This window comes from Cryptomeria japonica, chromosome 9, assembly GCF_030272615.1.
Source record: "Cryptomeria japonica chromosome 9, Sugi_1.0, whole genome shotgun sequence".
Taxonomy (NCBI): Eukaryota; Viridiplantae; Streptophyta; class Pinopsida; order Cupressales; family Cupressaceae; genus Cryptomeria; species Cryptomeria japonica.
The window spans coordinates 539,157,874-539,171,536 of NC_081413.1; the positions used below are offsets into that span (position 1 = coordinate 539,157,874).

Sequence of the window (13,663 nt, forward strand, 5' to 3'; positions counted from 1 at the left end):
TAGTTTGCTGTTCCGGCTTTCAATACCTAATTACAATACTAATTTTGCTCACACTACATTCCAAACTCACATTTTCATGACCTTTCTATCTCCCCTCTCATTCTTGAGTCTTAATTTTTAGGACCAAGGCATTGGATGCCTTGAACCCAAATCAAGACCAGGGCATCCCATGCCTTGGTCCTCATATTAAGTCCTTAAATTGGGGCCTCACAATGGTCATATTTGATTTGAGCGGGAAATTTGATCTTGTGTAAGCTTGTTCCAGAAATTCAATTTGTTTTTGAATGGTCAAGTATAAAAGGAGATCTACCCCTCTCATTTGAAACCTAACTTTTTCAAGAGGAAAAATTATGATCCTAATTCAATTCAAGTGAGAAAGCAATTAGTAATTCATCAAAGATTGGAGCAGAAGTGAAGTCAAGTTCAAGTCTATGATCAATGTTTTATGAATAAATCCTACATGAAACTCTAAAACCTTTATGTGAAGGTGAAACAAAACTTCATCAAGGTATACATTATTGTTTCAATGATTTTATTTTAATATATTACTTTTAATGTTAAAAAGTCAAGAAAAATGTTATATTTTTTTCTTATAGAAGAATGATAAATAGTTTTTTTAATTCCACTTTCAGGATTACTCAACATAAATCTTTTTGTGTTTTCTACTCAAATATCACATTCTTAGTTTGTCAAATATCTTTTTATTGTGATCCATCATTAGGATGACAATAGAAAGCATGCAAAGTAAAAAATGTCCAAGAAGTAGACAATAGTTTCTAAAAAGAGGGAGGGAGGAGGCACAAAGATCAAGGAAGGATGACAAGACCAATAAAATTAAAAAGAGGAGAACCTAAAGAATATAACAAAAATAAAAACTAAAAACTAAAAAACAAACCAGAATAAAACCAAGGGAATATCCAAAGGAAATGAAAAAAAAAAAAACAACAACCAAGAAGCCAAGAGGAATGAAGAATACACACTTAAAAAATACAAAAAATAATTAAATAAATATATATGAAGATATATATATGTTTTTACACACATAACAACATCAACAAAACATAAAACAAAACCAAGGGAAAACATAACAAAAAACAAACAAGAAGAAGAAATAAATAAATATATATATATGTATGTATGAAACAACATTAACTAAACATTAAACAAAATCGTTGTTTTATGTTTCTAGTGTATATGTATATGTATACATATACATATATATGTATGTGTATGTAAATATGTATATGTATATATATATATATTCTTTCTTCTTGTTGTTTGTTTTGTGTTAATATATATATATTTTTCTTTCTTGTTGCTGTTTGTTTTTTTGTTATATTTTCTCTTGGTTTTGTTTTATATATATATATATATATATAATTGCTTTTTGTATTTTTTTAGTGTGTCTTCCTCATTCTTCTTGATTTTTTTGGTTGTTTTTTCTTTTATTTTTTTTTATTTTCTTTAGATATTCCCTTTGCTCTTCCTTGGTTTTATTTAAATGGTTTGTTTTTTGTTTTTATTTTTGTTATATTCTTTAACTTCTCTTCTTTTATTTTATTGGTCTTGTCATCTTTCCTTGATCTTTGTGCCTCCTCCCTTCCTCTTTTTAACAATCATAGTTTGCTTCTTGAACATTTTTCACTTTGCATGCCATCTATTTTCATTCTATGATGGATCACAGAATATAATCCGGAAACAATCTATTAATATCTCATAAATTGTGGAATCTTAATTTTTATTTCTAAACTCTACTTAAATATTAATTAAATATTACACTCTTCATATATATATATATATATATATATAACCCTATAGAATTCATAGCTCTCACAGAGTTTCTGAGATGACAAGCATAACAGAGCATTATGTTCAGAACCTCTCTCAAATGCCTCGGGAGTTTCTTGTTCAAGGAAAAGACAGGCCCTTGTTTGAACATGGTGTGTTTCAGGAGCTGCCCTTGGTTGACATGAGTGAGCCTCCAGAGCAAATAATCCAGAAAATCTCTGCTGCTTGTCAGGAATGGGGATTCTTCCAGGTGATATACATAATCAATACCAGCTGGGTTTACTCAACAAATTTTGAGCTATAAATTGCTTAGTTTAATATTCATGTGTGTATTGATTGCAGGCGGTGAATCATGGTATTCCTCTAGATGTGGTGGAGAATGCAAGGAAAGTAGCAAGAGGCTTCTTTGAGCTTCCAGTAGAAGAAAAATTGAAATGGGCTCGAGATGAAGGGAAAACAGATCAGATTGCTGGTTATGGACGTGCAGAGGGCTTCAGAGGGCAGCATACTGATTGGATGGATTCACTCTATGCCTTCCTTGCTCCTGATTCACTCAAAGCTCCCCATCTGTGGCCCTCAACGCCCACAAACTATAGGTTAGGCAATAGTTTAAACTAACAATCCATGATGCTATTGAAGATTTTAAGATTTTCACAGTTAGACATGACAATATGTATTGATAATATGTATTTAGATATTAGTAGGTATTATTATTTTATTTTAAGTTTGAAACTTTTAATATCATATTTATAGAAATTATAATTCTAATTGATCATCAATCAGGCTTAAACAGCATACTTAAAGTTTTAGTATCTGCCCACTCTATCTATAACCCAGTCTAATAGATCGAATGGTGACTATGAAGTCAAGCCATATTCAGTTGTCTAATGGAGCCCTACACTTAACTATAGATATGGCGTGGGGGCTCTATTATCTATGCAGTCACTAAGCATCGATGCAGGCAGGGATGAATGAAATCAATCATTTGAAATTGCATTCATAAGTGAATCCTATTGAAAAAATTTAGTATAATTTCAGACAAAGCTTACAATATATCATTTAAGCCAAATCTTGATAAACAGATATCCATGTAAACAACTCACTTTACTTTGCTACTTTGCTCCTTTGGTTTTGATTTGTAGAGAAACAATAGAAGAGCTTGGAAATGAATCTAACAAGCTTATGATGCATTTGCTGAGTATAATATCGGAAGATTTGGGGATGCCCACTGAGGGTCTGGGCAAGGAATTTGCAGGTTACAATCTGTTCTACAGGGCGAATTATTACCCGCCATGCCCACATCCAGATAAGGTGCTGGGCACTCATGCACACACAAACCATGGTGCAATTACTAATCTTGTTCAAGATAATTTGTTGAGAAAAAAAGAGGAGGTTGGATCTCCGTTGATCCTCTTCCTGGAGCTCTTGTTATCAATCTGGGCGAGTCCCTTGAGGTGAGTGTGAGTTAATTGTTCTTTTTTTAAATGCTCCGAGTTGATTGTAATGTAAGTTGTGAATTTGAAGGAGAGTGATGATTGAATACATTTGTGATGTTGCAGAAAGTGAGTAGAGGTAAGTACAGAATTGCTCTGCATAGAGGAATGGTGACAAACAAAACTACAGCCATGACACTTGTGCTTCTCTTGGATCCTCCGCTCACTCTTCCTTCTAATTAAACCTACTCTCAACTATATATCACACCACCTTGCAATAGAATATCTCTACGTATATGCAAGGAGTTTATGTTATGCCCAAATATCTATATATTTTCTGCAAACAGGTTTGAATATAGATAATTAGCAGTTGGAAATTGTCTGGTTTAGTAGTAATACCATTTGGTTTGTTCCAACATGGATTATCAGAGTTTTGTACGCTGGTGTATGCTTTATGTGCAAGAGCTATATTTTTAATTTATAAAACTTAATTGCTTCAAGATGCTTCTATGGTGGCTACAAAATTTCAGTGAATTTTTTTTAGTGAAAAATATATAATAATTCAAAGAAATCAGACACAAAATCATTTTGCTAAATTATTCTATTATACTCCACAAAATTTGGATTGTTGTTCCATACAGAGTGAAACACTAAAGTGTGAAATTTTACGGTCAAATTGTTCAATTTTGTTTTAGATATTAGAAGGTTAAGTATTTAAAATTATAAAGAATGGAGTATTAAAAATTAATATTATTTTCAATTTTTTTTAAGGATTTAGTTCCATCTGATATTACATCTATCAAGATGCTGATAAATTTTATTTTCTTGTTGAAACTATAGAGAAACATTTACCTTGATTAAGTTGTATAGTTTTTTGAAGTGATTGTTCATATTGAATGAAATTAAAAAAAACATGGAAAATTTGAAAAACTAAAAAAAAATACATGATAAACGTCCAACACACAATAAAATTGATTTGTTGATTCAATTTTGAATACTAAATTGAATTACAGATGGTTGTTTTTTATTACATTTCTAGATTTAAAATGCTTAAAAAAACTATATTGTGTTAAGTGGTTTCAATTCCACTTGCATTAATTTTTAAGAGATGTTAGCAAATAGACAAACAATCTCAAGCTAAACTTGATATTGTCTATGACCTTCTTATCTAGCATTAATGTCAACTTGTAAAGAAGAAAAATATTTTCATAATTATAAGCAAATATGTTACTCCTTTTAGAAAGAAAAAATATCTTTTAAATTATCAAAATATAAGAATTTTTGTCATCACAATTACCCAAATGATCTTAGAGATTATTATTTATCTAGTATAAGTAACAACAAGACTCAAAATAAAAGATCAATGTAGTTTATTTTATGTATATAAAATAATTTTCATGTATATGAATATAAAAGAAGAAATGAAAGAAAAAAATTGTTAAACATATTATGTTACTTCTTCAAGTAAGAAGAGGACATTTTTTTTTGTTGAAGATCGTCATAAACTCTAAAAGCTAAGAGGAGGTTGAAGGTCCCATAAAAGAAACATTCTCATCCCTAATTAGCTTGTAGTGGTCCAAAGATTGGATGCATTGCTTTAGAGGGAGTGTGGGTGAGAGAATTTATATTTCTTATTTAAATTTTTGCAAAGGGCTAAATATATATTAATTCAAAGATTCAAAGAGAATGCAGAAAGATTTCTAGATAGTCATAGCTATCACAACAAGAAAAACAAGTAGGAGCCAAAAACTACTCTCAAAATATCAACAAGTCCGAAAGATCATGAACCCATAAAAAATTGAGAAAAATAACAATGATTAACTCACATCATTATGAAGTAGATGTAAGAATTGGATAACTTGCTTAGTAGAAAGAGAATCCCAATCCAACCATTCCATTTGTTGGGAGCATTTAAATCCTATTTAGCAAGAAATTCAGCAACAACATTCCATTCCCAAGGAATATGAAGAAAAAAATGGAATTAAAGTGCCAAGATAAATGATGAGTTTGAGCAACAAAGAAGCCAAATGCCACAAAGAACTTGCAGAATGCTAACTATTCAAAAGAGAGGCTACAATTAATCAAAGAGTCCATCTCACAAATAACATGCTTCCAATCTAGTTTCCAAGCTTTCTTCAAAGTGACAAGAAGGGCACAAGCTCCCATTTGATTATGAGTCCCAACTCCAATAGCTGTAGGAAAAATGAACTGCACAAAACAAAAACTATTATGACCAATATTGCCAATCCTAGCTGGTCCATGATTACCTAAGAGGAACCATCAGTGTTAATTTAAAAAACATAAATGGTTAGAGGTTCCCAATGACCATCTCTATGAATATTATGGTAAGAAAGTTGTTTAGAAGGATGAGTGCAATATATAGAACTAGAAAAACCAATAAAATTACCTAAATCCAAATGTTGGATGACCAAAAGATCAATAAGAGCAAGAGTTTGATCAAAAGTGCATTTTACAACAAGAGTCTCTTGAACTAAAGAAATAATTTAATGCCAAACATATTCAATGATATTATAATATCCTTGGATTCTCCTCTTAATTGATAGGGTGAGGGTGGGTTTTTCATGATTCATTAGTGAGTGTTTTATACTTCTAACAATCTCATTAAGGAAAAGTGTGGCTACTTGACATATGGTTAAAAAATTGGACATTAATTATGGATCCACCTAAGAGTTGTGTAATATATAAGGGATGAATGTGACAACTGTAATTGTTGCTAGGTAATAATAAATGTATCTCATATTGCATGTGGAACACATGGTCAAAGGTGTGCTACTAGATGAACTTTAGCTTGATCATGTCAAGAAGAGACAATGCCTTTTAGACTATGGTAGTTGGTGAAATAGATTATTAAATGTATATGACATGCAAATATTGCCCATAAAGGAATGTGAAGTAAATGGTGACGAATGATGTTAGAAAAATATATTATATTAGTATAAGAGGATAACATAAATATCTTCATTTTTTGAGTCATATTTCATTCATCTTCCCCCTCCATTTTATGTGCAATATATATTAATGTATCATATGGATGTAATTATTTGATAAAAAAATAGAATTTTCTTATTTCAAGATTTCTTATTTTTTTGAATAATTAGGCCAAAGCCTTACTCTAATGGTTCCCATACTTATAAAATAATAGAAACATGTATTCTACTATTTTCCACATTAAGCAATATTATTTTGCCAATCTCTTTCCTACTACAACATTTGTAAAATTAGATTATACTAGTGTACTATCAAGAGGATTAGATACCAAGGGGAACCATCCAACCATAGATGCATAAAACAAAGATTAAATCATTAAAATATAAAAAAACTCTAACTACTAGGAATAAATTGGAGAAAAAATCTATTCACTCTAAGACATTCTTTTTAAAATCATTATAATTTGGTCCCAATAATAGGAGGATTTATATACGTGTCAAGCTAGGTTAATCAATACTAGACGATAAAAGATCAAGTTTAAAAGTTAAAGATCATTTATCTATTTCAACTTTAGATAGATGGATATTTGTTAGGTTTATATGAACAAACTTTTCACACAAACACACACACACACACACGTGTTAGTTCAATGTAAGTATAACTAAGTGTTCTATGTTAGTATAGTTCACCATTAGCAAGACATGGCTTTGTAATTGCATTTTTATTTAAGATAAAGTCAAACCCATGAATTTGATATTTCTAATTTGTATTCTAATATTCATTTCTAGATATGTACTCTAATACCACATGGACAACATGTCAAAAAATATGCTATAATGGTCATTTTTCACATGTAATATAAAATATATATCCTCAAGTGTCAAACAACTATACTTTTTATTTTCCTTCTTGATGCATAATAATTTTATTGAATCATAGTAAGATGTGTCCTTGACACCAATAAATGTATAAGGTAGTCTCATATGCTACAAGCTACCTACATATTAGGTCACTAGGAATTATGGACTATAAGAGAATCCCACTCCCACTTCCACTCTTTGACACGTGACAAAAAACATAATTTATTTCATTATTAAAAATATAATATTAGAATAATTTTTTGTTGAGATCACAAGATGTTCAACAAATAGGCATATATTTATACAAGTTTTTGATGTGTAGGAAAAATGATCATATAGCAACATGTTCATTAATCTTGGATCAATTCCTTCTCTCATAAAAAATTAGAGATATGGTTGGGCTTGGCTTATTGCCCACAAGTAAGAGTCATGCTATCCTAGAATCACATTACTATTGATTGTATGTGATTAGGATTTTATTGAGTGTGTGTAAATGAGCTAAGATAACAATGCTAAAATGGATAGGTATGATAGAGTACAACAAATGAAACATGAAATAGAGAAATAGTAAGACAAATCTATAATGTAGGTACAAATAAAAAACTAACACTAAAATATGGAGTTGACTATGTACTAGATATAAGTAGTGGGTGCCTATGTCTTAAGGTAATGGATGCTTAGAGGATAGTTAAAACTGAAATCGGGAAGATATGTGCACCTATCTCTTAAAAATTTGGGTCAAATTAGCAAGAGAGGCGTATTGGGACCTAGTCTTAAGGTTTTGTGTGATCCAACGTCTAGCAATGTCTAACAATGTCTACTCTAACTATTTGCAAATTTCTTGCAATTGGACCTAAACCCACACACACAAAAATAATGAAAAAAAAGGTTGTGTCATATAGGGGTCAAGCTCCCTATTGGTGTTTCCATCTCCACAAATAGCAATGATGAAAGAGAGATCTTATCTCTATAGAGATAAAGGCTAAGTAAATGATAAATGCTAAAATGACAAGAGTATCTGAGGTATGAAACCCATTTAAAGAGCTTGACATAATAGTATTGATGTAATTCTCTTTCTAAAGTCCTACAAATGTTAGTGCAATAACATAATGTTAATAAATGAGAAACATGAATCAATATTTGAGTGTATCTTTTCTATAATAAAATTATAGATCTTACTTGCTTCTAGTCCATTGCTCGATAGTTTAGTAACTAATTCCTGTATGATTTATCTCCAAATTATGATAGATATAATGAAGGATAAAAGATTCTATTTATATATGAATCATAACGTTAATTTAGGTTATCTTGACAAGAAATGATCAAATATAGCGATCAAGAATGGATCATCAAAGAAAAAGGCCAACACTCACAACACCCAAAATTTCAACCCCTTTTGGTAGGACTAGGGTGTTAGATGCTTGGGTCCACCCAAAAATGGGCCTCCAATAGGGAGAACAAATCCTATACCCCCTTTAGATGCGCCTTCACAATTAAGTTTAAAAGTGTTACAAGGAGACTTGCTTCAATAAGCTTGTTTCTCATAATTTATTTTTCAATTATTATGTGGACAAGTAGTAACTTTAATTAATAATAGTTAAATAAAGTGTATTCTTTAAAATAAGTCACACAAAAAGAAATAAATCATATGATGTTATCAACTTAGAAATTGATCGTCCATAAAGATTTTTAAAATAATCTTACCTAACTTTTACAACCTTAACTAAAAAGTAATAAATTTTGAAAACTATAGATTTTACAAACATATTGATATTAAATAAACTATAAATATTTATGGTGGAGTACAATTTTTGTGACACTAATAATAATAACTAGTTACAATTTAGAGGGAATACAAGTTTAAAAACTTATCAATTATTGAAAGAAAATGTGCTTATTGAAATTTACAAAATATATAGTAATGTAAAGAAAAAATGATTTGAATTTCTTTTGAATGATGATTAGTGAAATATAATTATATGAAAGAACAACTCAAAAAATTATCCATTTAAATTCTCATAAAAGGGTGTATGCTCTAAGATAGGGGACTAAAAAGATGCCAAAAATCTTTTTGGTCCCCAAAAGCCCATTTAGTGCACGCCAAATAACGCACACAAGGATCGACACGCCAAGCCTATTTGGCACACATCAAATAGGGTGCATGCCCTATTTGGTGTGCACCAAATGCAAATGAAAAGTTTTATCATTGATTCATTTGCATTTTGAAAACCATTTTTTGCTATCCCACTTTTTGGCTTGCATATCTCGCCTTCCAGATTGCACACGCTAAATAAAGACGTAGTTTTGGCTTCCAGTAGTGTTAGATCTTCATCAAAATGGCACCATGATATCGAGGGGGTTGAAGAGGTATGTATTTCTATTTGTTTGCTCTCTAATTTTTGTTTAAAATATGAATTAAATTAGGTATTTAAATTGAAAGTTGTTTTAAATTTTAGGAAATCAAAATCCATTTAAAAATGTTGAAAACCCACCACCACCTCCTCATGAAGAACCTTTTGAATAAGAGGCATAGCGAACCCCTCCCCCAATTCTTAGACATCCCCCAGGAACACAAGAAAACATATTAAGGAAAATTGAAAACAACAAAAAACAACTTGAGGAGTTGATAAATAGGCTGAAAGATCCTAATTCCACAACCTCTCATAGGACAAGCCTTGCAGAGTCACTAGAATCTATTGTAGCTCATGTAGGTTCAGTGAGTGGTCAAATTATATATGGTCCAACAAAAGAGAAGAGAAAAAACAATTTTGTGCAAACAAGTTATCATATGTTGCAGTAAAGAAAAATAAGATAAACAAAGTTGACTTGTGTGCACTTTTCATAGACCCTAGGAGACCAATCAACCCTTACGACTTGGATGTGAGGAGGCTCCCTATCCATTGGTGCCACCATCAAGGGATAAGGAATAACTTTTGGGATAGGTGGTGTATGGTTTTTTATCAGGCGCCATGTAATAATGATGAGATACCTCATTACTTTTTGAGGAAACTCTATTGTGAGTTTGTCCTCAATGAGATCCCTAACTATTTTGACTATCTAAATTTTTAAGGTAGGGGTGGGGGATCGTCACATGATAGAGCAGGGGCACAACATGACCCAAACCTAGCATCGAGACCCTTGGGTAGACCTATGGTGGTGCACGTGACTATTCCTTCCATTGTGAAGGAAAATGTCGAGGTGGATACCTTAGAGTCCATTAGCTCATTGACTCGGACCCTCATACAGAATGCTGAGCCTCTACTACATGTTGATGTAGATGAATCTTATAGGCCTTGAGTTCCATCTCACTATTTTCATTCATGTGGGGCCCTTTGCACATATCATCCTGATAGTAGTTAGCATGCACCTAGACACAACATCCATCTGCTACAGAGAATATGGCCATAACAAAGTCTCTGCTAAGTGAGACATTTGACATTGATACCCAGGTAAATTTTTACAACTTTATTTAATTTTGTTTTTTAAATTTTATTTTGAAGTGCTAGAATAACTAAATTAGTACAATATTTGTGATAAAAATGTAGGGTCAAAGTGTTTTTACTACCTATGACATTCCCCCAACCACGTTTTACATGACACCATCGAGCGATCGAGTAGGTTTTCCTGTAAATAATTCAAATTTTACATGTGAATAGTCAACATTATATGAATGGTTTTCTCATAAGTCACTTTGGATGTCAAATAGTTTGGTGCTAGAGCTTTGACATTGATACCTCACAACACTTGAAGTTTGTTGAGGCACTTACATTGAGGTAACCTTTATTAATTGACAATATGATGAAACAAGTTTAGTAGTTTTGATAATTGAATAATAGTTTTTGTTTCATTTTCGGTTGTTGACATCAAATACTCCTCCTGATGTCTGAGCTACATTGGATCATGGTGTTGCTGCAACAGTAGCAAGTTCATAAGCTTTGACAGAGGTATGAGACAAATTAGTACATTTCAATTGTTCTTTTAATCGTCTATATTGACAATTATAATGATACTTGTATGTAATTTAATTTCTATCATAATGCTTGTTGTAGGGCCTTGTCACTCCTCAGCCCGATTATCCCCCATTGTGGATGAACAGAGTGATTATATATTTGCAGTAAGTAATTGTTCTAATATTTGTCATTCTACAATTCATTTTTTATATGTATTATATATTGATGTTTATAGTTTTGATTGTATCAGTTGGAGCTCCAGAGAAGTCTAGAAAGGAGGACTAGTGAGTGCATTCGAAAGACACGCCAACATCATGTATATCTCCATCCCCTCGATAGTTGAAGGCAGCTCATGATCTATTTCCTGGTTCTAGTGGGAAATGAGTAGACTAGGCGCCTTTATTGTATGTCTGAATGGCATTTTTGAGCATATGTTTCGTATTATGTATATGTGACATTTTATTGCCATATGGCTTTTGGCAAGCTCGTCTCATTGTATTAGATATATATGGTATACTCTTATCAATATGAAACATTTTATGACTTTATGACTATTTTGGTTAATTCAAATCATATTACAACTATTATCCAAAATCACACATATAAATTTGATGATTGAAATTGAGTTTCTCTAATTGTAGAAATATTCTTGTATGTGAAATATTATATATTGTATAGGTTTTGTCTACAATTCTTATTATGTATTTATTAATTGAAATCAATTCTTGTTCGATAATTCAACTTCATAACCTGGTAACTAGTACATATATTTATTTTCATGCGTAGAATTTCTATTTTGTCATAGTTCATCGAGACAAACAGTAGTAACATTATCCTAGTTACATTTTTAGTTTCAATAACTAGTCTCTTCACTTTAGTTAGAGTTGGTTTATTAGTGTTAGACTAAGTTAGAAAGTCTTATTTTGCACTAGTCTACATATATGATTGAGAAAGAAATTACTCTTTTAATTAGGTTTTTCCTTTTCTTTCAAGTACAAGCTAGATGTCAAATCTTACATTAAATATGGACCCTATAAACTACTTTCAAAATTCAAATAATTTTTATTGATACCCATTCACACTAAAAACAAAATGATCACATCGTATTTAAAAAAAATTAAAATCACGATCGGGTAACTTGGTGACTAAAAGAATGCCATACCTAGTGATAACTTGGCATCCTAGATGCAATCACATGACCATCCATGCCCAAGATGACCAGAACGAATGTGGCACTATCTTGCCACCTTTCATTGATTGCATTTGATGATTTTTTATGCGATAGAAAAAGTGTGACCATGAGCAAATGAAATTGAGTTGTCCGAAAGAGAGAGAGATTTTTGTAGGTACCCACCACTTGACTCCATAATTTTAGACAGATCATCCATATGTGCCATAGGCTCTGAGATACGCAACGTGAAAGTTTGACAGTTTTCACACTTTGAGCACTCAAGAGAATGTCGCTAGGGTGTGGCTCAGAATGATCAGGTGACTTGGGGAGGAAACAAAGGATATAGCTATCGTAAAACCATCCACCTAGATGCAATTACACTAATGGTTCATGCCCATGATGAGCATAATGAAAGTTGCACTATGTTACCACCTTTCATTGAATGCATCTGGCAGTTTTTTATGTGAGAGAAAAAGTCTAGGCATGGGCAAATGGATTTGAGTTGCCAAAAAATGAGAGAGGTTTTTGTATTCATCCACCACATGACCCTGTAGGTTTATATGGTTCATCCATATGTGCCATAGGCCCTGAGATACGCGACATCAAAGTTTGATGATTTTCAGAGTTTGAGCACTCAAGGGAAAGCGTCACTAAGGTGTGGCTTGGAATGATTGGGCGAGTTGGAGAGTGAAAGAAGAGCATACACAGTGTAAACCTAGCCACCTAGACCTGCTTGCACTGATGGTTCGTTGCCATGATGAGCGGAACAAAAGTGCTATTTTGCCACCTTGCACTAAATGCATTTGACAGGTTTTGATGCAATAGAAAAAGTGTGACCAAGAGAAAATGGATTTGAGTTGTCCAAAAAAGAGAGAGTTTTTGTAGTTGGCCACCACATGACCCGTAGGTTCAAATGGTTTGTCCATAGATGTCCTGGGCTCCTAGATACGCGATGTCAAAGTTTGACGATTTTCACACTTTGAGCGCTCAAGGGAAAGCGTCACTAAGGTGTGGCTCAAAATGATCAGGCAAGTTGGGGAGAGAAACAAGGGCATACCTAGCATAAACCCAACCACCTGGATGCTCTCGCACTGGCAGTTTGTTGCCACGTTGAGCATAATGAAATTTGTACTATTTTGCCACCTTGCATTGAATGCATTTGAGTGTTTTTTATGCGACAGAAAAAGTGTAAGCTCGAGAAAATGGATTTGAGTTGTCCAAAAATGAGAGAGGTTTTTGTAGTCATCCACCCAATGAACCCGTAGGTTTAAATGATTCATCCATACATGCCATGGAATCCGAGATACGCGATGTCAAATTTTGATAGTTTTCACACTTTGAGCGCTCAAAGGAAAGCGTCACTAAGGTGTGGCTCAGAATGATCAGGAAGTTGGAGAGAGAAAAAAGGGCATAAATAGCATAAACCCAGCCACATGCATGCGCTCGTGCTACTGGTTTATTTCCATGATGAGTGGAATGAAATTTGTGCTATTTTGCCATCTTGCACTGAAT

General features: G+C 32.4%; 1 protein-coding gene across 1 annotated transcript; it reads left to right on the forward strand.

Annotated features, from left to right (window-relative positions):
* Positions 1–1,841: 1,841 nt before the first annotated feature.
* On the forward strand, positions 1,842–3,678 carry LOC131038817 (flavonol synthase/flavanone 3-hydroxylase). The gene is made up of 4 exons (XM_057971375.1): positions 1,842–2,038; positions 2,131–2,384; positions 2,931–3,242; positions 3,348–3,678. The coding sequence occupies exons 1-4, from the start codon at positions 1,847–1,849 to the stop codon at positions 3,352–3,354; spliced, it is 765 nt and encodes a 254-aa protein (XP_057827358.1). The 5' UTR covers positions 1,842–1,846; the 3' UTR covers positions 3,355–3,678.
* Positions 3,679–13,663: the final 9,985 nt, after the last annotated feature.

Bases quoted from the DNA above. Each gene is read 5' to 3' on its own strand.
- LOC131038817 (XM_057971375.1), top strand. From the start codon at position 1,847: ATGACAAGCATAACAGAGCATTATGTTCAGAACCTCTCTCAAATGCCT. The intron at 2,039-2,130 runs GTGATATACATA...TATTGATTGCAG, and splicing joins AGGAATGGGGATTCTTCCAG to GCGGTGAATCATGGTATTCC. The intron at 2,385-2,930 runs GTTAGGCAATAG...TTTGATTTGTAG, and splicing joins TCAACGCCCACAAACTATAG to AGAAACAATAGAAGAGCTTG.